Source organism: Neoarius graeffei, chromosome 15 (assembly GCF_027579695.1).
Source record: "Neoarius graeffei isolate fNeoGra1 chromosome 15, fNeoGra1.pri, whole genome shotgun sequence".
Lineage (NCBI taxonomy): Eukaryota > Metazoa > Chordata > Actinopteri > Siluriformes > Ariidae > Neoarius > Neoarius graeffei.
Genome location: NC_083583.1, coordinates 66,941,221 through 66,956,336, shown reverse-complemented (window position 1 = coordinate 66,956,336; position 15,116 = coordinate 66,941,221). Strand labels below are relative to the sequence as shown.

General features: G+C 40.4%; 1 protein-coding gene across 1 annotated transcript in view; it reads left to right on the top strand.

Moving 5' to 3' along the window:
* Positions 1–15,116, top strand: part of nek7 (NIMA-related kinase 7) — a 149,403-nt gene that overhangs the window by 90,615 nt on the left and 43,672 nt on the right. The window contains exons 6-7 of the mRNA XM_060941791.1: positions 7,445–7,553; positions 11,735–11,842. Coding sequence (XP_060797774.1) covers positions 7,445–7,553; positions 11,735–11,842 — 217 coding nt within the window. The remainder of the gene's footprint in view (positions 1–7,444; positions 7,554–11,734; positions 11,843–15,116) is intronic.

Sequence of the window (15,116 nt, the reverse complement as noted above, 5' to 3'; positions counted from 1 at the left end):
TCTGAATTCAAAATCAAATGACCCCTTTATTTGCATGCACTTAGGGAATAGTGCATGTGCTTGTTAAAGGCGCGACGGGGCCGCCATATTCCCCCATTAACATCAAACAAGTCTCTGATATGCAAATAAGGACGGGAGAAGAATAGATCCACCTGCTTTGTTTGGGTCAAGGTATTCTGAGCTCAGGACTGCGTTTCGATGATTTAACTGAACGGCAAAGCAAGCCATTTCCATAATGGGAATAATACAAAGTGGAATGTGAATAACTAGGCAAGTAACGGTATATCGTGATACAAATTTGTAACAGTTTCAATCGAAATAAGAAATGAATCGCGTTTAGTATCAGGCTGCGTAATCTCTTAGTTTTTCCTAGCTCTAATTGCGTTATTTAGACAGCGGGAATGCATGCGACTTCATTGTAAGTGGAAGTAACACAGCTCTAATGTGGCAGAAGCACACAAAAACTGATCTAAAACGTGAAGTGCTGTTGTGCAATTGCTGTACAAATACATTTAACAAGAAATCTAAGCTCTTTTGACAGACTGCTGAAAAGAGAAGCAAATGGACAGAGTACAAATGTTCATAAAAGGTTATTAAGAAAAGGCGTATTTGTTAATAATGAAGCAGGGTTTTTGACCTCCTGTACCTCTGTTGTACAGTGGTGCTAAAAGCAGGAGAACGTTAGATGACACATGTTCATAGAGCTTTCAGAAGCCTTAGGAAAACATTGCCTTACATTAACACTGCAGGAAGTAACTTTGGTGCGTTCGTAGACCTTGCTGGTACTAATATGTTGGAACGCAATCCATCAAACATGGAACAGAACAATGTCAGAGCAATACATAGAGGTGAAATTATCACAAGAGGGGAATCAATGAGTCAGCGCTTTAATTATAGAACGTAACCATTAGCAATGCATGAACTCAAGCCACTCACTGGTGTTATTTATCCTTGAGGTACATGAGGAAGGACTAACGGTAATGTGTTACATGGTACAGATTGACACTCTGGGACATTTTTACAAAAACATTTAACACAAGTGGCATATATGGAAACCAGTCAAGCATACTGAATATTTTTAATCCCTATTTAGAGTCTATTTACACTATATGGCCAGAAGTATGTGGACACTTAACCATCGCACGCCTATGTGGTTCTTTTCCAAGCTTACCACAAAGCACACAATTGTATAGAATGTCTTTCTGTGCTGTCGTATTGCAATTTCCCTTCACTGGAACGAAGAGGCCCAAACCTGTTTCAGCACGACAGTGCCCCCGCTCACAAAGCGCTCCATGAAGACACTGGTGTGCCAAGAACTAGAAGAACTCGAGCATCCTGCACAGTTTGTGACCTCAACCCAACTGAACATCCTTTTGGGATGAACTGGAACACTGACCACCCCTGAAGCACCCCAGACCTCCTTGCTGAACATCTCAGGAATGCTCTGGAATACAAATCCCGACAGCCACATTCCAAAATCTCGGGGAAAGACTTTACGGAAGAGTGGGGGTTATTATAACAGGAAAGGGGTACTTGATCTGGAATGGGATGTTCAACCAGAACATGTGAGTGTGATGGTCAGGTGTCCACAAACTTTTGGCCTTATTGTGTGTATCTAGTGTTCTATAATTATAAATTATTATATCAGTTATAATTTTGTATAGGGCTGAAATCTTTATCGGCTCAAATGGAAATGAAAGCTCTCGACACAGCCACAACAGACGGCCTGCATGAATCGACAGTCTGAGCTAGAAAGAACTCAGCTCCAGACTTGCCTCTTCATTCCATTCTGTGTAATGAGCACTGGTGGTGCTGTTGCACATGGTTATACTGAAAAAAGAAAACAATCCAATTTGAAATGGGCGAAGCCATGGCCTAATGGTTAGCGAAGCAGCTTTGGGACCAAAAGGTTGCCAGTTTGATGCCCTGGACCAGCAGGAATGTCTGAAGTGCCCTTGAGCAAGGCACCTAATAGTCAGGGAGCATATGTAACCTACTTTGCAAAATTTGCAAGTCTGGTTTCTCAGTATTAACCTTTTATTACATCCCAAACAAATTATTTTTACTTGTTGTAATGTCGGCAATCACCATTTTCACCAAAAAAAGGAAATGCTAAATATCGCATGTTAAAACGTAAAAAAACTCCAACCATATATTCGTATCACTTAAATCCATTATAACATCTGTATTTTTTTAATTACCCGTTTACTAACTTTATGTGAATAGAAATCATATATTCACATGATATTATCAAGTTAAGTTTAAAATGAGACATTTAAGTACATAGAGAACATAAAAAAGCCAGAAATATTTTATACTATTGCTACAGAACTTGAGCTTATCTACATTCTGGAACTCAGCTCACAATCTCTCATTTTAGAAATTTCTGTGATACTGCTAGCAGTTTGGTTTTTTATGTTCAAACTACATCAAGAAGTAACACTTTGCCTAAGGATTCAAACACAAAACATGAAGATAAAAGTAACACATATTATGTGATATTGGTAACACACGTTATGACCAGAAATAAAGCAGAATGAGCATTTTCTAAGAGCATGCATATTAAGCTACCTTCAAATGTGGCCACGTTTATGACACAATGAACTCATCATTTGATATTCCATATTAATGAATAAGTAAAAAACGAATGATACTTCTAATTTGAAATATTATATTTGACATGTGCAGGTTTCAAATTTTGTCGTATAAAATCTTTTATTCAAATAAGGAATCACTTATCCCAGCTTTTTGTTGAAGAGTTGGTATGTGGACACATTGTTATTAAGCATTAGCATATTAGCACCAAGCATATTTACAGGATAGGTGTAAGGATGAGGAATCTGTTGTGGTTGTGTATGGAGAGTGTATGGACAGATAAGCATCAGACATTTCAGTAACTCTATAACTAACAGGTTCACTAGTTATCTACAATTTGTAAGAAAGAGTTATATTCTTAATTATGGCAGACATCTGAGACAAGCATGCACATATACAGATAGGCAAAGGCAGACACACAAAGAAGCGACTAATGGGGCTTTTCCACTACCAACGCGGCTGAGTTGGGCTGAGCCGTGCGGTGCTGAGTGGGGCTGTTGGGGTTGCATTTCGACTACAACCGCGCTGAACCGTGCTGGCTGGAAGTGGGTGGACACATTGGGTGGAGTTAGTGAAAGTGGGTGGATGTCACGTGATGTCGTTCGGCGGCGCAAACAATGACATCAGTGTCCTTTTAAGCGGTAGTCTCACGACCCGGATAGTAAACAATAAACATGGAGGACATGGAGTCGTTAGTGTTGGACCACTGGCTGGCCTTTCCTCGCTTGGGTTGGTTTTCCATCTTCTAATTTTCTGATCTTCTTCTTCTTCCTTGTCGTAATTCTTCTTCTTCCGGGTTTACGGTGTTTACAGATCCCAGCGTGCTCGCGGGGCGTGTGTGGGCATGTGAGGACACTCCTCCTCACCAATCAGTGCACAGGGGAGTGTCTCCTCACGCCCCTAGCCCCACTCGGCTCGGCTGGGCTCACTTCAGCTCCACTCCAAAACGGTGCGAGTTTTGGGTGCTGAGTAAGGCTGAAGTGAGCTCAGTCGTGCTGCTCTGAGGTAGTCGAAACGCGAGCCGTGTCGGGCTGAAGTGAGCTGAAAAAGGGTAGTGGAAAAGGCCCATTTCTTGCTGAAATGTTTTTGCAACAAATCTCACAGAGTTATGGGACCCCAACAGAAAATCGGTCACCTTGTTCAACACTTTTTTCATCAATCTTGAAACAAACATACTTTTAGATAAAGAATCTATAGAGTAACAAACTCCTAAAAGCAAAAAGTTATGTCAGTTGAATAGACTGAGTGGCACACCACACCACACTACCTCTGAGGTTCTAACTGATCCCATTCATAGTCATGAAAGTGTTCCGGATTTTCCCGGAATTCTGGATTTTTAGATTTTCATGAAAATTCCTCCGGATTTTTTCCGCTAATGATGAAATACCCGGAAATCTGGATATTTGACAAAACTCTTGAAAATCTCCGGTTTTCCGAATGGAGAAATTTATTTTTCGGATTTTTTGTGTTCCTAGACGCGGCGTAATACTTCGCATCGTCCTTGCCTGGGCGCGGTCCTTAAATGGCCCAAACATAGTTCATTGATTAAAGACAGGTGTTCTTTGTTAACGGTGCGTGTGCCGGAGCTCGTTAGGCGCGGGCACCCAAGGTGCGCCTTCAGGTACACGTGCTAAGGCGCACAGGACTGGCACCGTTCTGTGCAAGCGCAACACAATCGCACTAGAAAGCATGTTCAAGCTGCCAGTGTAGCTGCAGTATTTTTAGTTGCGAATTACGAGTATTTTCTCTTGTGTTAATAATTCGCCACGTCAAAACAAGCAAAACTTTCCTTCTTTCGACGTGAAGAGAGGTAAGCAATTTATTATACATTTTTTTCCATCAAAGTTGCATTTTGTGGTTTCGAAGCTAAGTTTTAGTGCTGTTTCTAGAACACAACATCAAGAAAACGTGGAAGAAACAGCAATAATGGAAGAGCCGGTTTCTAAGCTGCCTAAAACTAGCAATGGTAATTTTTTTTTTTTTGTTACATAATGTGCTCAGGCTGCCAGTCAGTGTATCACACACACACACACACACACACACACACACACACACACACACACACACACACCCTACGCCCCTGATTTACATGAGAAATTTGGTATTCATTGGTGTGTTTAAATTTACAGACAATACGAGCTAATGTAAACAATTGGCTTCAACTCGCGTAAATATGAATTGGAAATTTTTAGTTCACTTTAGCTTCTGCAAACGCACAACTCGACTAAAAGATTGATAAACGAGGCTCAATGTCCCCAACACTGAAACCTGAAAGCTTTAGAAACTCTAACAGACCTTTACTTTTTAACAGTACTGTTTAGGGATTTTGCTGAGTTTACCTTCAACTGTCTGATTTTTTTTCAAAGTAATGAACTGTGTAGCCAGGAAAATCACCGCGTTTTCTAAATGCACTCCTGAAAATTACTCATTAACTAGGGGAATTAAATTTGATATTTTTGACATGTTAATCATTAATGTACATGAAAGAAAAAGGCTTAAAAGTTATAACTTGTTTTAGTGAAAATAAGTACTAAAATGCACTAGGATGCAGGGTTTTGCGTGTTGTTATAATATTTTCGGGGGACGTTGCCTGCCTTCCCCCCCATCTTAGTTTGACTTTCAGGGTTTTTTTTCTTTGCTCCACTTTCATCTCTACACTCAGTAGTTTAGGTCCTTTTAGGGTTAAATGGGTATCTAATGTATGAACCATGCTTTTGATCGGAGTAAAAAGGTCGTGTGCCACAAATAACACCTATTATGGTTATACAACCCTGGTTCCAAAAAGTTGGGACAAAGTACAAATTGTGAATAAAAACAGAATGCAATAATTTACAAATCTCAAAAACTGATATTGTATTCACAATAGAACATAGACAACATATCAAATGTCGAAAGTGAGACATTTTGAAATTTCATGCCAAATATTGGCTCATTTGAAATTTCATGACAGCAACACATCTCAAAAAAGTTGGGACAGGGGCAATAAGAGGCTGGAAAAGTTAAAGGTACAAAAAAGGAACAGCTGGAGGACCAAATTGCAACTCATTAGGTCAATTGGCAATAGGTCATTAACATGACTTGGTATAAAAAGAGCATCTTGGAGTGGCAGCAGCTCTCAGAAGTAAAGATGGGAAGAGGATCACCAATCCCCCTAATTCTGCGCCGACAAATAGTGGAGCAATATCAGAAAGGAGTCCGACAGTGTAAAATTGCAAAGAGTTTGAACACATCATCATCTACAGTGCATAATATCATCAAAAGATTCAGAGAATCTGGAAGAATCTCTGTGTGTAAGGGTCAAGGCCGGAAAACCATACTGGGTGCCCGTGATCTTCGGGCCCTTAGACGGCACTGCATCACATACAGGCATGCTTCTGTATTGGAAATCACAAAATGGGCTCAGGAATATTTCCAGAGAACATTATCTGTGAACACAATTCACCGTGCCATCCGCCGTTGCCAGCTAAAACTCTGTAGTTCAGAGAAGAAGCCGTATCTAAACACGATCCAGAAGCGCAGACGTCTTCTCTGGGCCAAGGCTCATTTAAAATGGACTGTGGCAAAATGGAAAACTGTTCTGTGGTCAGACGAATCAAAATTTGAAGTTCTTTATGGAAATCAGGGACGCTGTGTCATTCGGACTAAAGAGGAGAAGGACGACCCAAGTTGTTATCAGCACTCAGTTCAGAAGCCTGCATCTCTGATGGTATGGGGTTGCATTAGTGCGTGTGGCATGGGCAGCTTACACATCTGGAAAGACACCGTCAATGCTGAAAGGTATATCCAGGTTCTAGAGCAACATATGCTCCCATCCAGACAACGTCTCTTTCGGGGAAGGCCTTGCATTTTCCAACATGACAATGCCAAACCACATACTGCATCAATTACAGCATCATGGCTGCGTAGAAGAAGAGTCCGGGTACTGAACTGGCCAGCCTGCAGTCCAGATCTTTCACCCATAGAAAACATTTGGCGCATCATAAAACGGAAGATACGACAAAAAAGACCTAAGACAGTTGAGCAACTAGAATCCTACATTAGACAGAATGGGTTAACATTCCTATACCTAAACTTGAGCAACTTGTCTCCTCAGTCCCCAGACGTTTACAGACTGTTGTAAAGAGGAAAGGGGATGTCTCACAGTGGTAAACATGGCCTTGTCCCAACTTTTTTGAGATGTGTTGTTGTCATGAAATTTAAAAATCACCTAATTTTTCTCTTTAAATGATATATTTTCTCAGTTTAAACATTTGATATGTCATCTATGTTCTATTCTGAATAAAATATGGAATTTTGAAACTTCCACATCATTGCATTCCGTTTTTATTTACAATTTGTACTTTGTCCCAACTTTTTTGGAATCGGGGTTGTAATAATTGCATACTAATGATGTAATACTTTTATACCAATTGTGGTATATGTGGTTTCAGGGCTCTTTTTATGCGCAAAGTTCCCCTGCATAATTAACTATGAAACAGCAGCCTACAAACATTAGAACAAGTCCATATTTATGAATTTATATCTGAACTTGTATATTATTACCAAAAACAAGACTTGGCAAATTTTGCAAAGTAGCCTCCAAATATAAACAAATACCACCTGACTACAACCCCCACCTGCTCTGTAAGCTGCTCTGTAAGCTGCTCTGCATACGGTATGTTGTACATCACTCAGTATAAGAGAGTCTGCTAAATGCCCATAACATAGCATAATTAAAGGTGAACCTTTTTTAAAAAAAAATAATTTTTACGTGTCATTCTTGAGGATGCTTCATTACAGATGCTTTTTGATATAAAGCCTAAATGAGTCCTTGCCTTTTATTTTACGTTTATTTGTCTTCCTTTTGCAGCATTTCAAGAAACAGAGGAGGCTGATCCCTGAAAAGACTGTATGGAAGTACTTTGTTCAGCTGTGCAGTGCACTGGAGCACATGCACTCCCGACGTGTAATGCACAGAGGTATACATACATACATACCTGTATGTACGTACGTACGTACATGCATACATACATACATACATACATACCTAATACACACAAGCAGTGTTGCTATCCTGCTTAAATGCTGAGTGAAATGCTTAAATATCACAAACATATACAGTACTGTGCAAAAGTCTTAGGCACATGTAAAGAAATGCTGGAGACCGAAAACGGCTTAAAAATAATGAAATGAAATGTTTTAATATTACAAAAATACTATAAACAGTAATCAGTAAGCCATAATAAATCAATATAACAAAGTCGATATTTGGTGTGAGATGACCCTTTGGTTTAGTCTCAGGTCCAATGAGTGCAGTTTGATAAGGAAATGAGCTGTAGGTTTTACTGAGCATCTTCCAGAACCAGCCCCAGTTCTTCTGGACACTTTGACTGTCACACTCACTTCTTCATTTTGCACCAAAACCCAGCAGCCTTCATTATGTTTTCTTTTTTAATCTGAAAAGTGCTCTCTCAATACTCAATACTGCTCAGATATACAGTATTACAAACATTTTTCTTTTCTGTAACATTTAATTTAGTGCTGGAAAATGAATGAACGTTTGGAACACTAAAATGTTTTTGTAATGTTGTGATTCGATAATGTAGAAGTCATAAAATTGAAATCTGTAACAAAGTTTGTATGAAAAAATGGGGCGCTTAGACTTTTGCACAGTCCTGTATGTTGAAAGAGGTGTCGATTACACGCTACCTAAAAGTCCGTCTGGCTCTGAGTGCGAATGTTTACATGTAAAGATTTTACCCGATTCCCAAGTAATTCATTTAAACTGCAGATTCTGAACCAGTTTAAACGCGTCCTAATCCGAACACTCTGTAGGCAGTTTTTATTTCATTGCACGTCACGTGTAATCTGATCTGAAGTTCTGTGCATGCCTGGAGCGAGGTTTAGCACCAACGCCGCCATAAAAATGAAAAGTGTGCGAGTCTGGTGAGCATGTTCAGCTTTTTTTATTTGCGTTATTTGTGTTGTTAACGAGCTCATAATTATTTCCGTCTGAAAAAGAAAAAAAAAGTCATCCAAAGTGTAATCATTAAATGGAAAAGTGAGAAGAATTTGTGGGCATTGTTGCTAAGCAGTTTTAAAGCAAGAAATTTTCTCAGAATATTTGTCTGACATTCAGGAACTGGGATGCTGTAAAGACGTAAAATGTTTGCTATAAACAGAAATATCTGCTTGTACTGATTTATGAGAATGGTCATGTATTGGTTTTGCTCTCCTGAGTTTCTTTATCATAAAGAAGGTTCTTACACTTGCAAATTTCAGAATGAGATGGGGCGGAGCAAAGGGGCGTTAGGGGGTGGCTATAAAGTTGTCAATAAATGACAAAGACCAGACTGGAGCAAAATTTCTACACCATATAATAATAATAATAATAATTTAAAACTCATTTTAGATGTATTTTCCAGATCATTTGTAAAAGTACAAAATAAAAAATTGACTAGTGCACAGTTTAAAGAGCTTATTTCTTTTTAAATGAACACAATAATTAAAGGTTTTTACCCTTAGTTTACCATGTGCATGTTCAGCATCCATCCTGAATTTCTGGCAAATAGGAAATGTTGAACTTTACTGGGGCCAATCAACATCCTGCACCTGCTTCTAAATGTTTGGTGTCCATCCTACTGCCTGTCCAATCTAAAGCATGAACTGTGGGTTTTTTGTTTGTTTGTTTTTCAACTGTTTTGTTGCAGCAGGATTTGCTGATTTTGATAGTGAAAGCAAATGTTTAATTTATTATTATTATTATTATTATTATTATTATTATTATTATTATTATTGTATTTAACAGATTATTAACAGGATTACTCATCTCGTTCATTTGGAAAGAAATTTCACTCGGCTTTGCCTCTGTCAATTCAGATTGAGATGTTCACATGAACACTTTCTATCCTGAACGTACAGCTTGATTGATTGATTACTAACTGATAATTATATAGTTATATGTAATTTAATGTTGACAGGCAAAAATTCAAAAATAAACCCACAGGATGGCATGCTTGCTGTTGATATTAATGAATTAATATTTTCTTTCAGTTTGGAGATCATAATTAGAATTTTCTTTTTTTTTATTTAATCCTCTGGGGTCTGAGGGTATTTTCTGGCACTCTAATGATTTTGGCATGCTCTGATTTTGTTGTCACTTTCAACAAATCTAAGCAGTATTTTCAAAGTCATATGACTTTTTTTGATTCAGCACAAGTTCAGCTACAGTAATATCTCTGTAGTACATACCGTATGTCTTGATTGTACTTTTAAAAAAATAACAGATAAATGAAGATGTTGTAAAAAGCAGTTTTAGAACTGTGTTGGAATGTGTGAAAAAACATGACCTTACCCATTGTGACGCACCGTTTTGATCACTTGCGGTGATTCCGTTCAGTCTTAGGAATGGATCAAGCACAAAAACTTAAATCTGCTCCAATGATTTGGATAATTAACTGGCCATCAAAAAAATTATGTCCTATTGTTTTGGGATAAAGGGTTGGCAGTGGGAGGAGTATACAATGAAAAGAGTAAAAAAATTCCATTCCATTCATTGAGAAGAGTGAAAACCCCTCCCACTGCCTACTCTTAATCCCATCAGGTCAAGTGACCAAAACGGTTTGTCACAATGGGTAAGGTTATGTTTTTCCACACATTCCAACACAGTTCTAAAACTGCTTTTTACACCAGCTTAATTTATCTAGTATTTTTTAAAAAGTACGATCCTGACATACATACTACAGAGATATTATTGTAGCTGAACTTGTGCTGAATACATAAAAGTCATATGACTGAAAAATATTGCTTAGATTTGTTGAAATTGACAACATCAGAGCATACCAAAATCATTAGTACCAGAAAAAGACGAAGAAGAAAAGAGAGCAAACAAGCGCCGGTGCATGTTTTATTTACTCAAGAAGCATGCAAAGATTATGCACTACAGCGCATGCATATCAACCGATATGCTCATAAGAAAGAGAAGAAATATTTACACTTACTCGAGTTGATTTTCGGCTGGATCGAGTCGAAGTTCAAAATGACACCGCTCATCATCAGGGTTGTAGTTCTCAAGACTGAATTGAATCCCTGTCCCGAATCATCCGAAGTGCCTCCTGAGCATCAAATCGCTGTTCCATCTCGTAACAAATTTGACCTCCAAACAGGGAGTCTAAACTATGGCTGACCTGTTTACGGTGGGCGTTCCCACGGCGAAAGAGAAACCAATCGAAACCAAAAGAGTGAAAGTGATGATCATGCCGTTACCATGTGAACAGTCTTTTATGAATGCATAATTGTGCGCTCAGCGCTCCGACTCCGGTGTGACTGAGTAAAGGGACAAGTTTTATGTTTCATCTAATTTAGGTAATTTTAAAACTATAATATTATTTGGCAGGGAGCGCATAGGAAAGTATAAAGTTTCTGTCAATATATTTATCAGGCTTGTATGATAAAAACGGGCAAAGATATTTATCTAAACACATGACCTACTCATTCTGAATCTCTCTCTCTCGAAGCTCTCGGCCCCAGAGGGTTAACCACAAGTTGCTTTTATTTGATGAGGGAAATCGAGTATGAATCGTGATCCACAGTTGTTTGCGTGATGTCCTGAATGCATGTTTTTATTTTGACAGTGTTTGCTGAGAATCTGCGCACACTCAGGCGTATGCACACTCTTTGGGAACCTGTATGCGAACTATACACTGATCTTGACTTGTGCTCTGTCGAGAGTTCACCACCTGTACATGCACACCATTTCACACACCTGAGCCACTCTGTTCATGTCGATTTCTCCGGATCACACCTCCGCATCTAAACATACGTCCGTGTGTTTGTTATTGCTGTGATGCCTCATGTCCTGAGGTGTTAAACTTGAAATGGTACAGTGTGCCTACAAGCATATGGTTCTGATAATGTCTCGCACACGCGCACACACACACACACACACACACACACACACACACACACACACACACACGCGCGCGCGCACACGCACACACAATGCCCTTAAAATGAGATGTCCAACACTGCTCTCCTAGTCTATTAAAGGTGATTTATATCCTGTGCCTGCTTCCTTTTCCTGATTTAGGTTTGTATAGGCCACGTTTCTTTTCCGTGCTGCGCCATAAGCTGTTCCATTTATCTTTGTTTATTTTTAAAGATATTAAACCGGCCAACGTCTTCATCACTGCTACCGGAGTGGTGAAACTAGGCGACCTGGGTTTGGGCCGCTTCTTCAGCTCCAAAACCACCGCTGCACACTCTCTAGGTGAGCACTCCTTCTCTCTCTATCCGCTTTCTATTTTTAGTGCAGTCTCTCTCTCTCTCTCTGTCTCTCTTTCTGTAAAAAATAAATAAATAAATAAATAAAAAATCGAGACGGTACAGTGGAAAGCCGTGCTTTCTCTTCTCTGTAAAAGCTCAGAAAAGATATCAGGTACAGTGGACCGGCTCCAGAGCAGGTTGGTATGTTTCATTAGGCCTCGCTGTGAGCAGAACCATGTGTCTGTTATAAAGCGCGACTTCCCGCCTGCCCCCAGGGCCAGTTGGGAGCAAAGCGTTTTCAGGATCTGTATCCATTTCATTGAGCACTTAAGGCCTTCCTGTTGCCTTGACCCCTGTGCCACATCTCCTCATGCATGAGTTCGAGCTACAGCCAGTGATCAGGAGTGGAAAGAAGTGTAAATGTGTGGCAGAGGGAGGGGAACGAAAGAAAAAAAAAACACGCGAGAGAAAATTAGCCTTTTAACGCCAGACACTCCGTCTAGGGCAGCACGTGTTGTGAAGTCATGATGCTCGTCTGTACATGAGGATCATCTCGGTCTCCACTTTGAGTTCAATAAAGATGGATTTCCATTTAACAGCACTGGTATAGAGTTATATTTCTATTGTTTCCTCAGACTCCTGCAGTTACGTTTTCATACCTGACGTGTGTTTACCAAACCTCATTCCACGCCCAGAGAAAGTCCGAGTCAGCATTATAGTGAATAAACGACGCGTTTGCTTTTCTCGCACCACACCGTATGCTTGTCTCGCTTCTCTTTTACAACTAAACAGCACTCAGAAATGGCAGATAAATAAAAAAAAAATGTGATCCAAGCCCACAGCACCCTCTGCAGATCAGACCAGTGAAGTCCTGGTCCAGGACTGTGTCCCTTCCCACAATTCCCTTTATTAGGACTGTTACATGTGTCTTATGGGTCTCTGTTGGTCCATGCAGAGGGACACTCGCGCCGTCATGCTCACACACTTCTGCTTTCTGTAGGACCTGAAATCATGTGGATGAACAAAGCTGTTAGGTTTACGTTTACTTTTACATTTAACACCAAGAGAGTCCTCTTCCTTTATAGCATCATTTCTTCATAGGGAAAAATACAAAGCTGTTTTTTTCACAAGGTTTGATTTGCAGTTGTATTTAACTGAAAGGTGTGTGTGTGTGTGTGTGTGTGTGTGTGTGTGTGTGTGTGTGTGTGTGTAGGCTGAATGTGAAATTTGTGAGGTTAAATTCACCCAGAGGCTTGGAGACCTGGCTCTGTGTCTCCCTCGGGGGACAATAAAGTCCCCTTGTGCTCCCATGCTCTCTCTCTCCTGTTTATCTCTCTCTCCCCCCTCTTGCCCCCCCTTTTTGCCTCTCTCTCCCTCACTCTCCTTTTTATGTCTCTCTCTCTCGCTCTCTCTCACTCTCTCCTTTTTATGTCTCTCTTGCTCTCTTTCTCTCTCCTTTTTGTCTGTCTCTCTCTCCTTTTTATCTCTCTTGCTATCTCTCTCTCCTTTTATGTCTCTCTCTCCTCTTTATTGCTCTCTCCTTTTTATGTCTCTCTCTTTTGCTGTCCCTCTCTCCTTTTTATGTGTCTCTCCCTCTCTCTTTCCTTTTATGTCTCTTCTTTTTGTCTCTCTCTCGCTGTCCTTTTTGTCTCTCTCTCCTTTTCTCTCTCTCTCATGTCTCGCTCTCTATCTCCTTCTCTCTCTCTCTCTCTCCTTTTATGTCTCTCCTTTTTATTGCTCTCTCTTCTTTTTATGTCTCTCTCTCTCCCCTCTTTATCCCCCCCCCCCCCAATTCGGTGCATGGCGGTGGGGAGGGTGCCAGAGGAATAGTGGCTTGACAGTTGAGGCTGTAATGAGACAAACCACCGTGATAGAACAGTGCGATGCGCGCTGGATGGAGCTCCGGATGGGCCTGTCAGTTCTCTCCCTCAGAAGTCGAGCCGCATCCTTTTAACTCTGTCTCCCAGCAGCTCCGCAGCCCACAGATCCAAACAAAGCCAAAGAGAGGCGCGAAATAGCGAAAGAGCAGAAAAAAAAATCACTCTTTTCTTTGCATTTTCTGCCAGAGGCTCCTTCCCCTTTAAATTAGTGGAGGTGGGGGTGCAGTGCAAAGGCAGATTTTCAGAGGAATATCAGTGCCAGAGGTGGCGGTTAGAAACGGAAGCCAGTGCATTATCGTAATTAAGAGTAGAAACGGTCAGGTTCATTACACATCGGCTCGGCGTTCACACACACGTTCTCATGGTGAAACGCGTCTTCTCCTGGAAAGGTGTTCATCTGACTCTAATCTAGCTGTTGATCAATTATACATTTGCTTGTAACCGCTGTGATGTTTATTAGCATCCACCTCCACAGCAGAAGAAATGTTTCAGGCCTTTCGTAAATGATATATCCTCCTGTCATAACTATTCATAATCATCGAATCAATCAATCCCAACATGACTCAGTTCATTTGCATAAATAAGTGCTCTTGCCAGAATGCGCTTGCTTTTTTTTTTATAAAACTATTAGCATAAGAAAAGATTATTTTTAATCATCGAACAATGGATGATAGGAGCCGCTGTTCAGACAGCGCTGGGAGATGCTGGTGTTTGCAGAAGCACAGTCATTAACTCCAGTTAAAAGATCTCACTAACGATGCACTCAATAGGGAGGTTAATTGCTCCTGGATTATTAAAATAATTTAAAATTGAAGCTTGTTTTTTTTTTAATAAACATTACCTATTATAATGAAATAAATGTTAGATTTCTGTTTCTGTGAGCACTTCCTAACTGCCGTCACCGACTACCACCGTTATGAGTTCCAGGCCACTGGTACTCTGAGGAACCGATGCTCAGATTCATCGAAAACAGCATGTGCTGTCTGGGTGGGAGGGGAGGGACGGAACACTCTCTGTCTCCTGTCAATCACAGCAATACAAGCCAGTCATGGGTGTGTATGAGCCATGGGTGTGTTCCACAGCCCTGTGATGCAGCATAAGCAGCAGCAGCTCGAAAACATCGATGAACCTTACAATAAATTTTAATGTTAAAAATTTACAGATAGAGGCGGTGTAGTGGTTGTAGTGCTGTTGCCTCACAGCAAGAAGGTTCTGGGTTTGAGCCCAGTGGCTGGCAAAGGCCTTTCTGTGTTGAGTTTGCATGTTCTCCCCGTGTCTGTGTGGGTTTCCTCCGGGTGCTCCGGTTTCCACCACAGTCCAAAGGCATGCAGGTTAGGTTAACTGGTGACTCTAAATTGACCGTAGGTGTGAATGTGAGTGTGAATGGTTGTTTGTCTG